The sequence below is a fragment of the Sciurus vulgaris genome (genome assembly GCF_902686455.1).
Source record: "Sciurus vulgaris genome assembly, chromosome: 10".
NCBI lineage: Eukaryota > Metazoa > Chordata > Mammalia > Rodentia > Sciuridae > Sciurus > Sciurus vulgaris.
Window position 1 is genome coordinate 63,808,150 of NC_136470.1, and position 13,833 is coordinate 63,821,982.

The following is a 13,833-nucleotide window of genomic DNA, read 5'->3' on the forward strand; positions in this document are numbered from 1 at the left end:
AGGTTGTTTGTGCTTGGCAGGTTATACCCATTTCCGGTTCTGGTGTTTGATCCTAAATCTGTGAGCTTAGGCAGGGTGCCTGCATGATCTGGGCTTTCTTGAAGTAGGGGATTCCACCCAGGAATTCCCAGAATTCAATTCTCAGCACTGTATGTAAAGAAATAAAATAAAGGTTCATCAAAAACTAAAAAAAATAATAATAATTTAAATTGAAGTTGCAGTTAAGAACCGTCCCTCAAAGAAAGCTACAGCCCCAAAAGCCCTCATTGGCAAGTTTTACCAAACCTTTAGGGAAGAAATATTAACAATTTTGTAAAAAGTCTACTGAAAAACTAAAAAGAAGGGGATATTTCCTAAGTCCTTCAATGAGGCTAGCACTATCCCATGGTCTAAACCAGAAATAAGTATTATAAGAGAAGAGAACTACAGGCCAGTATTCTTCATGAGGACAGCTATTAAAAAATCTTAGCAAAATGTTACAAATTAAATATAAAAATATATTGAAAAGCTCCACTATGAATAAATGGGACTTGTTTTCACCACATTAAAAAAATAGATAATAGATAGATTTAGATATATAGATATTCATCTCAGTAGATACAGAAAAGGCATTTGAACAATGCATATTCTTAATAAAAAAAAAATCACAGTTAACCAAAAAGAGGGAACCTCCTCAACCTGATTAAATACATTTACAAAAGACATACATCTAACACAATGCATAATGACAAAAGATGGTGTGTAGACAATTCTTGGTATACTATTACTAAAGTTCATGAAGAATGAGGCAAAAAAAAAAAATGTGTCCTGCCTCCAAAGGAAGTAGTGACCCACAGGGGCACAGAGTGATCCATAAAGGAAAAAAGTATTGATGACATGAAATTAGAACCAAGGTCTTACATTAGTTGGGTTATGTATTTGGATATCTATTAGTCTTCCCCACATGACAAGTATTTGGCATCAACCTTCAAAGTTTGTTGAATTCAGTTTTAGAATTACCTGGTATCTGATAAATGGATTTTAACAATTGGTTCTCTTTTTAGAAGAAGGGAAACTAGCAAAGTCATAGGTTAAAGTGTTTACTGTTTGTCTATGTAGGTACAGGTGGAAATGACATTGGCTGTAAGTCCCTATGATCTCATTTGATCAGGCTGGAATTACCCACAGATTTTTATTACGATAGTCCAATAATGGATGGCATACCCAACAAACAGTAAGACTGATGGCAGTGACTACAGTTTGGTATAATCTAAGAACTGTGTTAGAATGAATATGTTCTAATTTAACAATTACAACAGAGAGGACATGAAAACAGAAAAAGGGCCATTTGGGGTTAACAGTAACCAGTGGTCTATAGTAAATGAGAAGAATGACCGCCAACAAGCTGTTAAAAACAAAACAGGGATTAAACAGAGGTCTTGACCCAAGGTCTTGGGTAGAAGCTATCCATTAAGAGGTCATCTCTCTGTTTCAAAGATCTCCAGCCAAGTGGCTATTTCCAGAGATAGACTGCTTCTTGAGAATCTCTGAGACTTTTCAGCTTGAGGTCCCCTATTGGAGGAGCCTTCCAATTGTGGAATTCTGAGTTCTTTCTCTAGTTGTTGCTAGGGTTTGGACCTTAAATGTCACCCAAAGACCCATGAGTTGAAAGGTTGGTCACCAGGATAGTGCTACTGGGGGATAGGCGAACCTTTAGGAGCTGGTGCCCAGATGGAGGTCCTTAGGTTATTTAGTTCACTGTAACTGCTATATTTTTTTAATATATATATATATATATTTTTTTTTTTTTAGTCATTGATGGACCTTTATTTTATCTTACATGTGGTGCTGAGAATCAAACCGAGTCCCTCACACATGCTTGCTTTACCACTGAGAGTGGCTCTCACTGGGGATTTACCCATTTCATACAGGTGTCACAGTCTCAGAAAAACTTGGCATCCATTGTCATAAATATACAGTTAGACACAGAAATCATTGCAAGTGAAGTTTTGTCAGGGCTTCGGATGAGTTTAGACAGACTTTAGCTTGGCAGGAAACAATGTGTTCCCTTCCTTAAATAGGTCATGCCTTAAAACATGGACTATGTTTTGGCAAATGTTAATTTACCTAGTTTAGTTCATGGTCCTTTTCTGCTAATACTGACAATAAGTAAATGGAATGCTTGTTCTAGGTTTCTCTGAACAAGGTAGGAGATCATGTATGTACTATATCCTATCTTAATAACAAGGGAAATTTGAATCTATTCATTCTTGATTAAGGGTGTAGGGAAAATGGGAAAGGGTTTCACTGAGTCCAAGGGGTCTAACTGTCCCTGTACAGTGTCATCCTCCTAGATAAAGGCAAAAAGGTATTAACTGTTGTGATGCAGTGAAACATTGAGGAAAGCAAGGCAATAATCTTCTATGAGGAAGAATTTGAGGAGGAGTTAATTACAGGATAGTGTTTAGGTTAGGTGCTAATAAGAAGTGAGAAGTAACCATTTGTTTGTGACCCTGAGATAGATTATTTATTTATTTAGTCTCCAGTGCTGGGGATCAAACCCAGGACCTCACACAAAGTACTCTCCTGCTAACCTACATACCCAGCCCTTCCTGAGATCTTGAACAAATCAATATCTTTGTTCATTTGGTTTCTTTACTGGTAGCACTGGTAGCACAGGAATGTTACAAGGGCTAGTGCAGTTTTGGATATAAAGCCCTCAACTGTAAGTTTGAGGTTATTGTTTGCTTTTGGTTGTAGTGAATATTGGGGGAGTTTGGGAGTCAACACTTTGATAGGATCTATCTCAGTTAAACAATTTTGTTCAAATCCAGTATTTCCTCAGAATGATCTGAAAGCTGTCATTATCTTCAGTGAAGTTGTGTCATTCAGGCAGTTAAACACAAGAATTAGAATTGTAACATGTGTATATATAAGATGGAGTTTTTCCAGGAAGAGGAGAAAAATCAGATTGAGTTGACTTCATAAGAACTGGGAATGATTGGTCAAAAGTTAAGCTTTGCACTTTGCATGTTGAGCCCGCAACTTATTGGTTAGCTGCCTGCAAATGCAAACCTGACAATCTGTGCTCCCAGACAAGCCAAAGACTAGAGAGAGCACTCTGTGGGCCAAGATCAAATTCTCAGGTGGAAGGATGATCTTATCTGGTTTTATTGGTGACCTATTGCAAAGTTTGAATGAATGAGAACCACACTGATCAGGGAGGCCATCTCAAACTAAAGGCTTATGGGGCCTATGCCTAAATTCTACTCTGTGACACTTTTAAACAGCATAACACAAAACAGAAAGGAGAGCAAAAAAGGATTTTAAAAAAAGAATGATCTGACTCCAACAAAGATGCCCAAGAATGGGAACCAAAAACAAAACCCAGGTACCAAAATGAGACTAGGTAGCCAAAGCAAAACCAAAGACAGCAGGGTTCAGACACAGTGCTGACCTGACACGTTAATGCATATTCAAGCTGCACGCACAAGGGTGAGTCCCACACCTGGCAGATAAATAAAGTGCACAGTGACAGGAAGTACAGATAGTAATGTGGAATCTTCTGAAAAATTATGGAAATAAACAAAGATCACACAAATGAAAACAAATACAGGTTATTCAGATCATGTTGTAGCAAGAGATTGAGCCACCACTTGTGTTTTCAGAGACTCAAAGGTAGGCAGGGGAAAGAAATCTTTATAGTGAAAAAAAAAGAAAACATTTCAGATAAGTGCTGGTTGACTCGTGGATGTGGGGAAGCCGAAGACAGACTAACTAGAAGCAGGGCACTTTATGGTTTAGGAGCATATCTGACTTCCTCTGAGTGTTCTTGTGTTGAAAGCAAGGCCCAAAACTAGGAAATCTGACTCCCTAGCCAAGTCCTAACTTTCTGCACCATTTACTGCCAAGGTTGTGGTTTGGTACACTGAACTGGTTGTCACTAAGGTTATAGGTCAGATTCCTGAGTCAATAACTGCAGAAGTTATGGGCCAAAGTTCTATCGCCAATGCCCATTTAGATAGTCAGTCTCTCCCAGTGGAATTTTGGTGGTGTGGATGTTAAAAACACCCGCCAATGGACCATATTTTATTTTTTAGTTATTGAATGAGAAGTCATACAATAATGTTATTTTGTACAACAAATATAAACTTTTAAATACTTTCTTCTTCCTTTTATCCTTACAATAATCTTGTAATTCTGAGACTATTTATCTAACTTAACTCAATGGATTTGGGCTAGAAGCAGGATTAGATCATAGCACAGAATCATGTATAGTATATAACTCAATTTTTTTGGTAGAAAATAGGCACCAGCTATAATGGCTTAGGAATAAGTATTTATGTAATAAATATTCATACTGTGACCAAGAATCTGTTCCAATTGTTCCTAATTTCATGGCTTAAAGTTAGGATAAAACTTTGAAGGAAGAATCACAGTTCCCTCCAATTATCTACAAGGCTGTCAAGTGGATGAAGGATTAGTTTTATTCCTATGGCTCCAGAGGTCTGAACTAGTATAAGTGAGTGGAAGAAGGCAGGTTTCAACTAAGAATGTGAAATATCTATCCAATGAATGCTTATCCAGAAAAGAAGGTGTTGCCTTGTGAAAGAGCCAGTTCCTACATCTCTAGAGACTGCTTTGGACTGGCCACCCCCAGCTAATCTCACAGGCCTTCATAAATTTCAGGTTTTCAATTTCAAAATGAAATTTTGTTAGACTTTGAAAAGAGGAAAAGACATTATTTATACAGCAGCTTAAAGCCATTCACATTGTGGGTGAAATTATTATGTTTCTCATAATAGTAAGTTCTATTTTAAATTTTTACTTGCAGACACTTCTTTGAAGTAGGATTTTTTGCATCCATGCCTATACATTTTCAAGAGCTTATTTTTTAAAGTGAAAATTGTCCTAATAAAGAGTAGTCTAAGTCAATCTTCCTTCATCATTGTTTTCTGATTGCAGTTTAAAAACTTACATAGGTACTGTGTTTATTTCTGATTCTTTGTAATTTGTAGAAATTCAGTGAGGAAAACACACCCTTCTTCATTTAAATGGAAGTAATAAGACTTAAATCTTTGAACAAGACCTTTTTTCTTAGTAGTTTCTTCAAATGTCCCTTCAGGTTAACAATTCTATTCTCTTCTAGTTTACAAATAATGCTGAAATAAAACAGTGAGTCTTCTCCCACACCTAAATTGACTGTTTTCCAACGACTTCCCATGGATCCTCTTACTCTACTCCTTACCTACCAATGTAACCCTTTAAATCTAATGCTCCAAATTTTCCCTGAAGGCTATTTCCTTTTTGTGATGGGCTGTGATTTCTGTTTCTTAAAAAGCAATTTAGGATTCTGGGAATTCTCACGGAATCTGAAAGAAGTCACAGGCAAGAGGCTAGAAAGAAATGTCTTCTGCATAAATCTAGTTACTCTGAGTCGTCTTTGACAACTTCCGGGACCAGACTTCAGGCAGAGCTGAAATTGTCCTCTTTACCATATCTATTTTTTTTTTATGACTGTACATATTTACATACACAACACATATAGGAAGCTAAAGGGAGTGATGACGTGAGACTCTCCTAGGAGAATAGAACAAGGAAATAAAACAGGTGTCCGAGAAGGACTTCTTTCAGAAAAGGGAGAACAGAGAATAACCATTATTAACATCCTCAATAGTTCTCTGCAAAAACGAATTCGTGCACCCTCTTGGGGGATAGGTTCTTTTGCTTTCTATTTGCTCGCCTGCAGCCAGGGTGCACATTTATTTGAGAGGGACCATATTTCCTCCTCGATGCCTGGTCAGGTCGATTTTTCCAGACTACAGGATATTTCTTTTTAGTGTCTCCAATAGCTTTTTTGTTATTATTTTTACTGAGGTAGAGAGGAAAGAGATCTGTATGGGTAAGTGGGAGATTCTCTGCGATGAGAAAGGGGAGACTTAGAGACAGGAGGGGAAAGCAGCAGCCGCCCGCCCCCACGTCTCGCGTTCCCCGTACTCTCCACCAGTGACCTCCCCTGGAGACCCCAGGCGGCACATCAATATTTAATCAGCCCTTCGCCAGCACGCTGCCAAGCACTCGCCGGTGGGGCTTGCCAGGCATCGCTCTCACTGCGCTGAAGCCGGCACCCGACTCCGCACGCGGCTTTGGAAGGACCAACTCCCGGCTCGCCCCCTCCCCAGGGTGGCTCTGCTCCCGGGCCGGGCGCTGCGCCCACCATGCGCTGCTGCCAGCGGCTCGCTTTGCTCTGTGCGCTGCCCTGGCTCCTACGGGCTGCGGCGCCCGGGCACCCCGCGAAGCCCCTCACGCAGTCAGCAGCGCCGCGCCGCGCCCCACGCGACCCCGCCAGGGGCGCGGATTTCGATCACGTCTACAGCGGTGTGGTGAACCTCAGCACCGAGAACATCTACTCCTTCAACTACACCAACCAGCCTGGCCAGGTAAGACACTCGCTCCTCTCGCTCGACTCCTAGAACTTGCCAGATTTCATCGCCTGGGTCGCTGCTTTGGGTTCCCCTGAGAACTGGCCTCGGGACTTGGAAACCGTCATTTCCTTTCCCCTGAAAAGCAATCTCTGCCCTGCTCGAGCAGCCACAACCAGCCTCGGGAAGAGCCTCCGCTTCACCTCGCGCAGACGCCGGCCTGGTCGCTGGCAATTATGGGCTTTGTAGGGGCGCTAGTTCCCTGCACCTTCTGCGGGTCCTGGCTCCTTGCTGGGCCTTTCTCCAGGAAAGTCATGATTTCTAGGTTTGCAGGAGCGCAGGTAAGAACGAACCTCTGTTCCCAATCCCCTGCGGGAAAGGAACCTCTTTTCCATTTGTATGATCCAAGATCCTTCTATTTCATTGCGCACGGGGAGGGAGAGCTGCTAAGATTCTAAAATGGAAATCGTGTGAGAATGGACGAAAGCTGCAGAACCTCTGTGTATTCAATAGTCACTTCCTCCCTTTCTGTACCATTGTCACAGTATGTGCTTCAGAGAAACAAGAAGACCGGGCCAAAGACATTGGAACTGCAACCATCACCTGATCTGTCCAGGTTTTTATCTTAAATGAGGATGAATAATTGTATGAAAGCTCTAGACTTATTTCTGACGAGAGTTAAGGTGACACAAGGGGGGGTTGTTCCAGTAACTGTGCTTTTGACATATATACTCGGATTACATAATTTAAGAAAATGTATGTGGTTCGCTTTTTTGTTCCTCTAATATGGTACCCTCTGGAGCACAGAACAAAAGAGAAAAAGAGAGAACTCTATAGTGTACCTTTCTCTGGATCTTCTTCCCGTTTAAATGAGTTTATGAGTCCCTTACAGTGTCAGCATTCCCAAATCCTTCGGAAAATTCCAGAACCAGATGACTGGGATACCACCATATGCTTCCCCTGTCTTATCTTATTCTCATTCGGACTCACTACTGGAAAACTTCCTTGCTTTAACCAGAAAGGGCTTATACTGTGGTGGGGTCAGGGAGGAGGACAAAGGTGCCTGTTGCTACTCTCAGACATCTTCCAATTCTGTGTACTGAGGAAGTGCCCTAAGTTTCCCATCTCCAGTCTGCCAGCAAATCCTATGGCACTATGGCCATGGCAGCACAGCCTTCACCTTGCTCCATCCTCCTGTGACCTTCAGGTTGTATATCCTGTAGTGGACAGAGCTAACACGTGCAGTAACTGGCATTGCAGACAAGTGGGAGGGGGCAGTTTTTATTTCCCAAACCCTCCAGACTTCTTCCTATCTAGTTTGAGGTCCCCACCTGGCTCATATATTACCCATGAGGTATATTCCCAGCCCTGTGATTCCCTGGGAGCAAATAAGTCTGAAAAACTCCAGGGCGGAGTCAGCTTCACCCTAAATCCTTGGTAAGGAAACAGCTTACACAGGCAAAGTAATCCCAGCATCAGACTTTGATGTTTCTTGCAGTGCTGCTTAGAGATAAACTGACTGCTTTTTAAATGTTGCTTTTGACTTTCCCTTCTTAATTCTGTGTAAGTTCCTCTACTACAGCACATGTTGCTCTGTTTGCAGTTAAGGTCACCTGCTTGATTTTCCTAGTTAACCTTGAGTTATTGAGGGCAAAGACACAGTCATGTTCATTGCTGTATCTCAGTACCTAGTGCTGTGCCTGGCACAGAGAGATTTATAATTTTTTTTTAAATGAACAAATAAGTGAGTAAAAGACTAAAAGTTGAATTAAAATAAAATATACATTGTTTTCAACTTAATATGTGAAATCCTTTCAGATAAAAATAAAATAAATTTTATTTTTTTAAATAAATAAAATTTATTAAAATAAATTATATTTTATATTTTATATTTAATAATATAAAATAAAATAAATAAATTTTATTTATTTTAATAAAATAAAATAAATTTTATTTTTCAGAAAAACAAAAAATTTTAAAATATTTTATTGTGGCCTTTATATTTTGCCTGTATGTATGTTTACATGTCCTTTATTGAAGCCAGTTCCTGTAATCTCAGCTATTTGGGAGATTGAGTCAGGAGGATTTCAGCTTCAAGGCCAGTCAGAGCAATGTAGCAAGATCCCATTTTGAAATAAATAAAGACAGTGCCTTTATTTTATGAAACAATAGTGATAGTTTTAAAAATGTTTTTGAATAATACAATAAAAAATACAGCACAGTCCTGAGAATTTTTACTAGTCTGAGAAATACAAACTTAAGGATAGTTTCAATTATTTTAATGTCAATATGCACTAATATGAAGCCGATGTCACACCTTAGTTTTCTGAGACATATTTTCAATACGCAAATAAGAGAGTAGAACTCCCAACTTACTTACAATAGGAGATTACCCTCCTCTCTCCAGTCATGTTTCTGTTGATTTCTCCAGAGATGACTATTTCCTGATCTTTCTGTCCAAACCATTACTCTCAGTTTCTACTGATAGCCTCCTCTCTTCTTTGGTCTATTTTGCCCCAAGTTGAAGAACAAAAACCCCCACTTCCAATGTCATGAACATAGACTATGGAATTGTAGCAGAATTTTACTGAAGGTTTGAAATAACACCAGGGAATGGCAGCATAGCACAGGACAGATGAGAGATTCAATCAGAAACTTAGGCAGCACTGTCCTAATAATTTATCAGTGATTTCTCAGAGGGGAAGGGAGATTTCAAGATAATGACTCTTTCTTTCAGGTCCTGACTTATCACCATTTTCTAAATGCTGGACTCCACATTCTGAATTTTCATTACTCTCCCATGTTGAACATTTTTGTCCCTCTATTTTCAACTTCAAACTCACTGAGGAACTCTGCTAAATAAAGGTCTATGATCTCCAGAGCAGAAACTTGTATTAGACTGGTTTCCTCTAACCTGAGCAATATCTTGGTCAGGCAGGGTCCCTTCCCCAGCAGGATCATTTCCCACCACCCCTCTTCAATCAAAAAAGATTTGGGTTTAGAAAAAAAATTGAGTTTTAATATTTTCCCCTTCCTCTTCAAACTATTGTTGTTTGCCTTTGTATTTCCTTTGGCTTGGAGGAGAATGTCTAATTTAAATTTAGACTTTGGTGAAGAAAGGAAGGAGTTGTGGGTCCTCTTGCTCCTAATCCTTTCCATCAACCCCCGCATATCCCATACCAAATGCTGACCCAGAGAATGGTTTTGCCCAGGCCATATCATGCTAAGTTAGCTGAATTCAGCACCAGGAAGTCTTGTATGCCTTCCAGGCATAGTCATATAAATATGAAGTTGCCATTTATAAACAAACCCCTGTAAGAGTGGAGTGACCTGTTTAAAGAACAATAATGGACATAATGACTGAAGGTGCTGGTTAGGCAAGATCAGGTTCATTTCATCTCTCTGGAGAGGAAGTTTTGGGAGACTTTCTTTAAGGGGAGTATAGGGTTACACTGTGCAAACAGGGTGTTCTGTAACCACAGGGCTCATTCATACTACAAGGAAATCACCTTGTTGGAAAGTCGCCAGAGATCTGTTTGGGACAGAGGGCACTAATGCAGGTGTACTGAGAAATGAGAATACCCTCATAGAGATGAGCAGAGGCAACAACCAGATGTTTCTGTTTGAGCTAGATGGTGATAAGAAGCCCTTAAATAAAAATCTAGCCACTGCACAACAGGTTATCTCTTGTGAGGCTTTCAGTAACAGAATTGGATGTTTGGCATAGAATTTGAAATGTTTCTCTGGAAATGTCTCTTATGTTTATTAAACTGAGGCATTTGTCTTTTAATGACATGGATTATACTTTTCAGTGCCCACAGAGCAATCTTTGGCTTTATTAATAGCAACTAATGGTTTTACATGTAGAACCAGTTATACCAATCTCTTGGGTTCATATTTTAAAAGCCTACCCAGTCCTCATGAGCAATGGAATATATATCTGGACACTCCAGTAGTAATTTCTAGTTATATACATATGGTTTTCCATTTCTGTTGGTTTCATAGCTGAGGATTCAATTGCAGATGGAAAATATTCAAGAAAAAAACTTGGGTCTGTAATGAACATAGTACAGACTTTTTTCCTGGCATTATTCCCCAAACAATACAGAGTAACAACTATTTACATTTACATTGCACTGGTTATCATAAGTAATTTAAAGAAAGAATACAGGAAGATATGTGTAGATCATAGGCAAGAACTATGACATTTTTAAATAAGGGGCTGGAGCATCCACAGAATCTGGAATCCACAGGTTGTTTGGGAATGAATCACCCGTGGATGCTGAGGGACGATTGTGCTCTACATTACTAGCTACATAGAAGAGTTAAAAATGTAGATGCAATGGCCCCACGTCTTTCATTTGCACAGGGACTGCTGGCTTTTTATGTACTGAGGCCAAGAAGCCTCCTTTGCTGTCCTCCCACATCCTCTTAACTGAATAGGACTGACGCTTGTTGGAGGAAAGAATCAACTCATTAGCACATTATCTGGATGGTTGGTTCTGTTGTAAGAGAATACTATGGGCAGATCCCATGTCTAGTGAGGACCTGATTCCTGGCTTGCAGACAGCCACTGTCTTGCTGTGTCCACCCATTCCAAGAGTGCAAGGACAGAACCAACATCTGTCATGTCTCTTTTTATAAAGACACCATTTCACCACTTGTGACCTAATTATCTTCCAGAGGTCCCGTTTCCAAATACCATCATTGGGTTTAAGTTTCAACCTGTGAATTTGAGGGATTGGGGGGAATCCAACATTCAGTTCACAGCTGTCATCTTCCACATTTTTCTCTGTGACTCTGAAAACAGCATCAACATGTCTTAAGGGTCTTTAGGGATTGACACTACACTACTTATGGATCTAACATGGCATATCTACCTTCTGCCCACCCAGTCTGATTACTTTGTGTTAAGTTGTGTAATAGATTTTGTTAATCTGTGTTATCCAGTGTGTTGTTGTCACTGTCCACAAGTAGCTATCAAACACTTGAAGTATGACTAGTCTTAACTGAGATGTGGTGTTTAGAGTACATGCCAGCTTTTACAGACCTTATGAAAAAATAGCATAAAATGTGTCATTAATATTTTATTGTTTAAATATTTCCAGATATACTAGATTAAATAATTTATTTTTATAAAGTTAACTTCACCTATTTCTTTTTACTTTCTTAATTTAGCAATTAGAAGATTTTAAAACACATATGTGGCTCACATTTTATTTTTATTGGGCAGCGCTGCTGCACATATTACAAGACTTTAGAAAAGTCACATGTCATTTACTGTAGCCTTGTTGGAGGAAGTGAGGCTTCAAAATGCCATAATAGATAAGTAGAATTAGGATAAACAGAAAGAAAGGGGTAAGCATTTCTGTTATGAAAAAAATATATCTGATTTCTTTCAGGGAAAGACTGTCAGTATTATGAGCTGGAATACTTCCATAAGAGAAACTTCTCCTCATCAGTTAATTGATTACCTGAAACTACTGTTCATAAAGGAAACATGGAATACATGTCTCAAATTTTTCCTTTATTTACTAAATTTCAAAATAACGAGTTGGTCTCCTAGCATTCTATAGCAATGATCAGTGAGATGTCATTCTACATAATTATTAGTTATGGATTTAAACATCTTTCATACATCTCAATCTATTGCTGTCTCTGTCCTTCTTTAAGTTCAAATTGTTTATCTTTGGTCAGTGAAAGTCAATTCAGGTTGGTTTTTGAATTCTTCTGATAAAATCCAAGTGCTCTCTGACAGGTTCTGCACCATGTTGCATGAAAGGTTTATCTTGTCCCCAACCTGCAATGAGCATGTTCTTTAGAGTGAGAAATAGTTTTCAGAGTTTGCAGTTTGAGAACTAGAGGTCCTCATTGCTAATGGATTAGTAACTTTTCCTAAGCCTTTTTAGTGGACAGAGCTCAGAAATACATTATATCATGGCTTAATACTATTCTTTCCAATTCAAGTTCAGAACTATAGGGGTCATATTTAAACTCATTGATCTTACATCTCTACCTCCTTTCTTTCATGCCAAAAATCCTGGTTCTCAGCTCGATCAACTTGCCACTTATTTACTTTATTCCATAATATACAAGCAACAGTTTCAATGACAATTATACTGTTACTGCCAACAATGAAATTACTAGAAACAGTTTAAGATTTACTTTTACAGTTTCTTTTAACTTTAGAGTATAGTTCATCATGATGTTGAGACTACTTACTATGCTCTGAAGTAATGTAGCATAGCTCCTTTCAGTGCAAGAGAGGAACTCATTTGTTTCATTTGTTTTGGTCTGCTTCTGAATTTTAGGTATTGTTTCTTAATTTTAAAAAAATTAAGAACAAAAAAATCTGCAAAATATGATATATTCAGAGAAATCTAGGTTCTGTCTTTATTATCTGCACCTTATAGCTTCTCTTCCTCTATTTTCAATCATTTAAAAATTATGGTTTATAAAATAAAATGTGTTAAACAAAGTTTGGGTTCTGTTGTAATGGTTTCCTTTTTACTAATGCATTTATATAATGCCCTTAGTCTCCTCACTTTCTATTGTCTATTAGTTCTCAATGATGAGCAATATTGAGATTACTGACATCTTCTTCTCCCTTTCTTTCTCCAACCTAGAAATCTAAATACCTAGAAATGAATGAGCTTATTCTGCTTATGAGGTATACTCTTCATTTTTCATCCATTTTAGCTAGTTGTATCTCCTTTGCCAGAGTGTATAGCCACTACAAACTGTCTTCCTAATACTAATATTTAGTCCTCACATATATTTAGATTCTCAGCTACTCTAGTTCATGCCTTCCTGCCACTGTGATGGTCCACAAATTATTCTCCAGGCAGTAGCTTAGGAAGAGCTCATGGGAGCAATATTCCCAGTGTTTAATTATTTTCATAACAGTCTGCAACCTTTATACTGCAACTTTATACTTGAAGATCAGCTGGACTGGATGCAAAATCCACTCTCACCACTTTTTCTTTTTAAACTTGTTATTTCTTTGTCTTCTGGCAAAAGTGATGACAAATTGATTATGTTTTTCTTACAAGTAGTTTTATTTTTCTGCTGTATTCCTGAAAGAGTACCACCTCACCACCTTTTTCTAATCCAATAGTTTTACCAAACTGGATCTTGTCAATTTTTCCCAGGTATGTGGTATAATCTTTGAATATGTAGTTCAATGATTTTTTTTTTTTTTAATTCAGGAGACTTACTTTTAGTCTGTTCTAATGCTTGATTATCTTCTTCAGGAATTTACTTTTACACTAATGTTGTTGGCCCTTCTTCATTTCACTATCAATTTTTCTAGAATCATTCTCATGTCTTTCTTTCTTCCTGCCTGAATTTAAAGGATTTTCCCCCCTTTCTACTTTCCATTTTCCTTAAGTCATTATTGCAGTATTAATTATATTATACTCTTTCAAATTTA

The 13,833-nt window shown here is 38.5% G+C and overlaps 1 protein-coding gene across 5 annotated transcripts in view; it reads left to right on the forward strand.

Annotated features, from left to right (window-relative positions):
• The first annotated feature begins 5,563 nt into the window (after positions 1-5,563).
• Positions 5,564-13,833, forward strand: part of SIDT1 (SID1 transmembrane family member 1) — a 101,563-nt gene continuing 93,293 nt past the window's right edge. For 2 of the 5 annotated variants that reach the window (XM_079155396.1, XM_079155397.1), the window contains exon 1: positions 5,565-6,419. In XM_079155396.1, the coding sequence (XP_079011522.1) occupies positions 6,198-6,419 (222 nt within the window). In that variant the 5' untranslated portion in view covers positions 5,565-6,197. Of the gene's footprint in view, positions 6,420-6,469; positions 6,743-13,833 lie in introns of those variants that run through there. The other 3 variants (XM_079155395.1, XM_079155398.1, XM_079155399.1) reach the window with 3 other exon arrangements.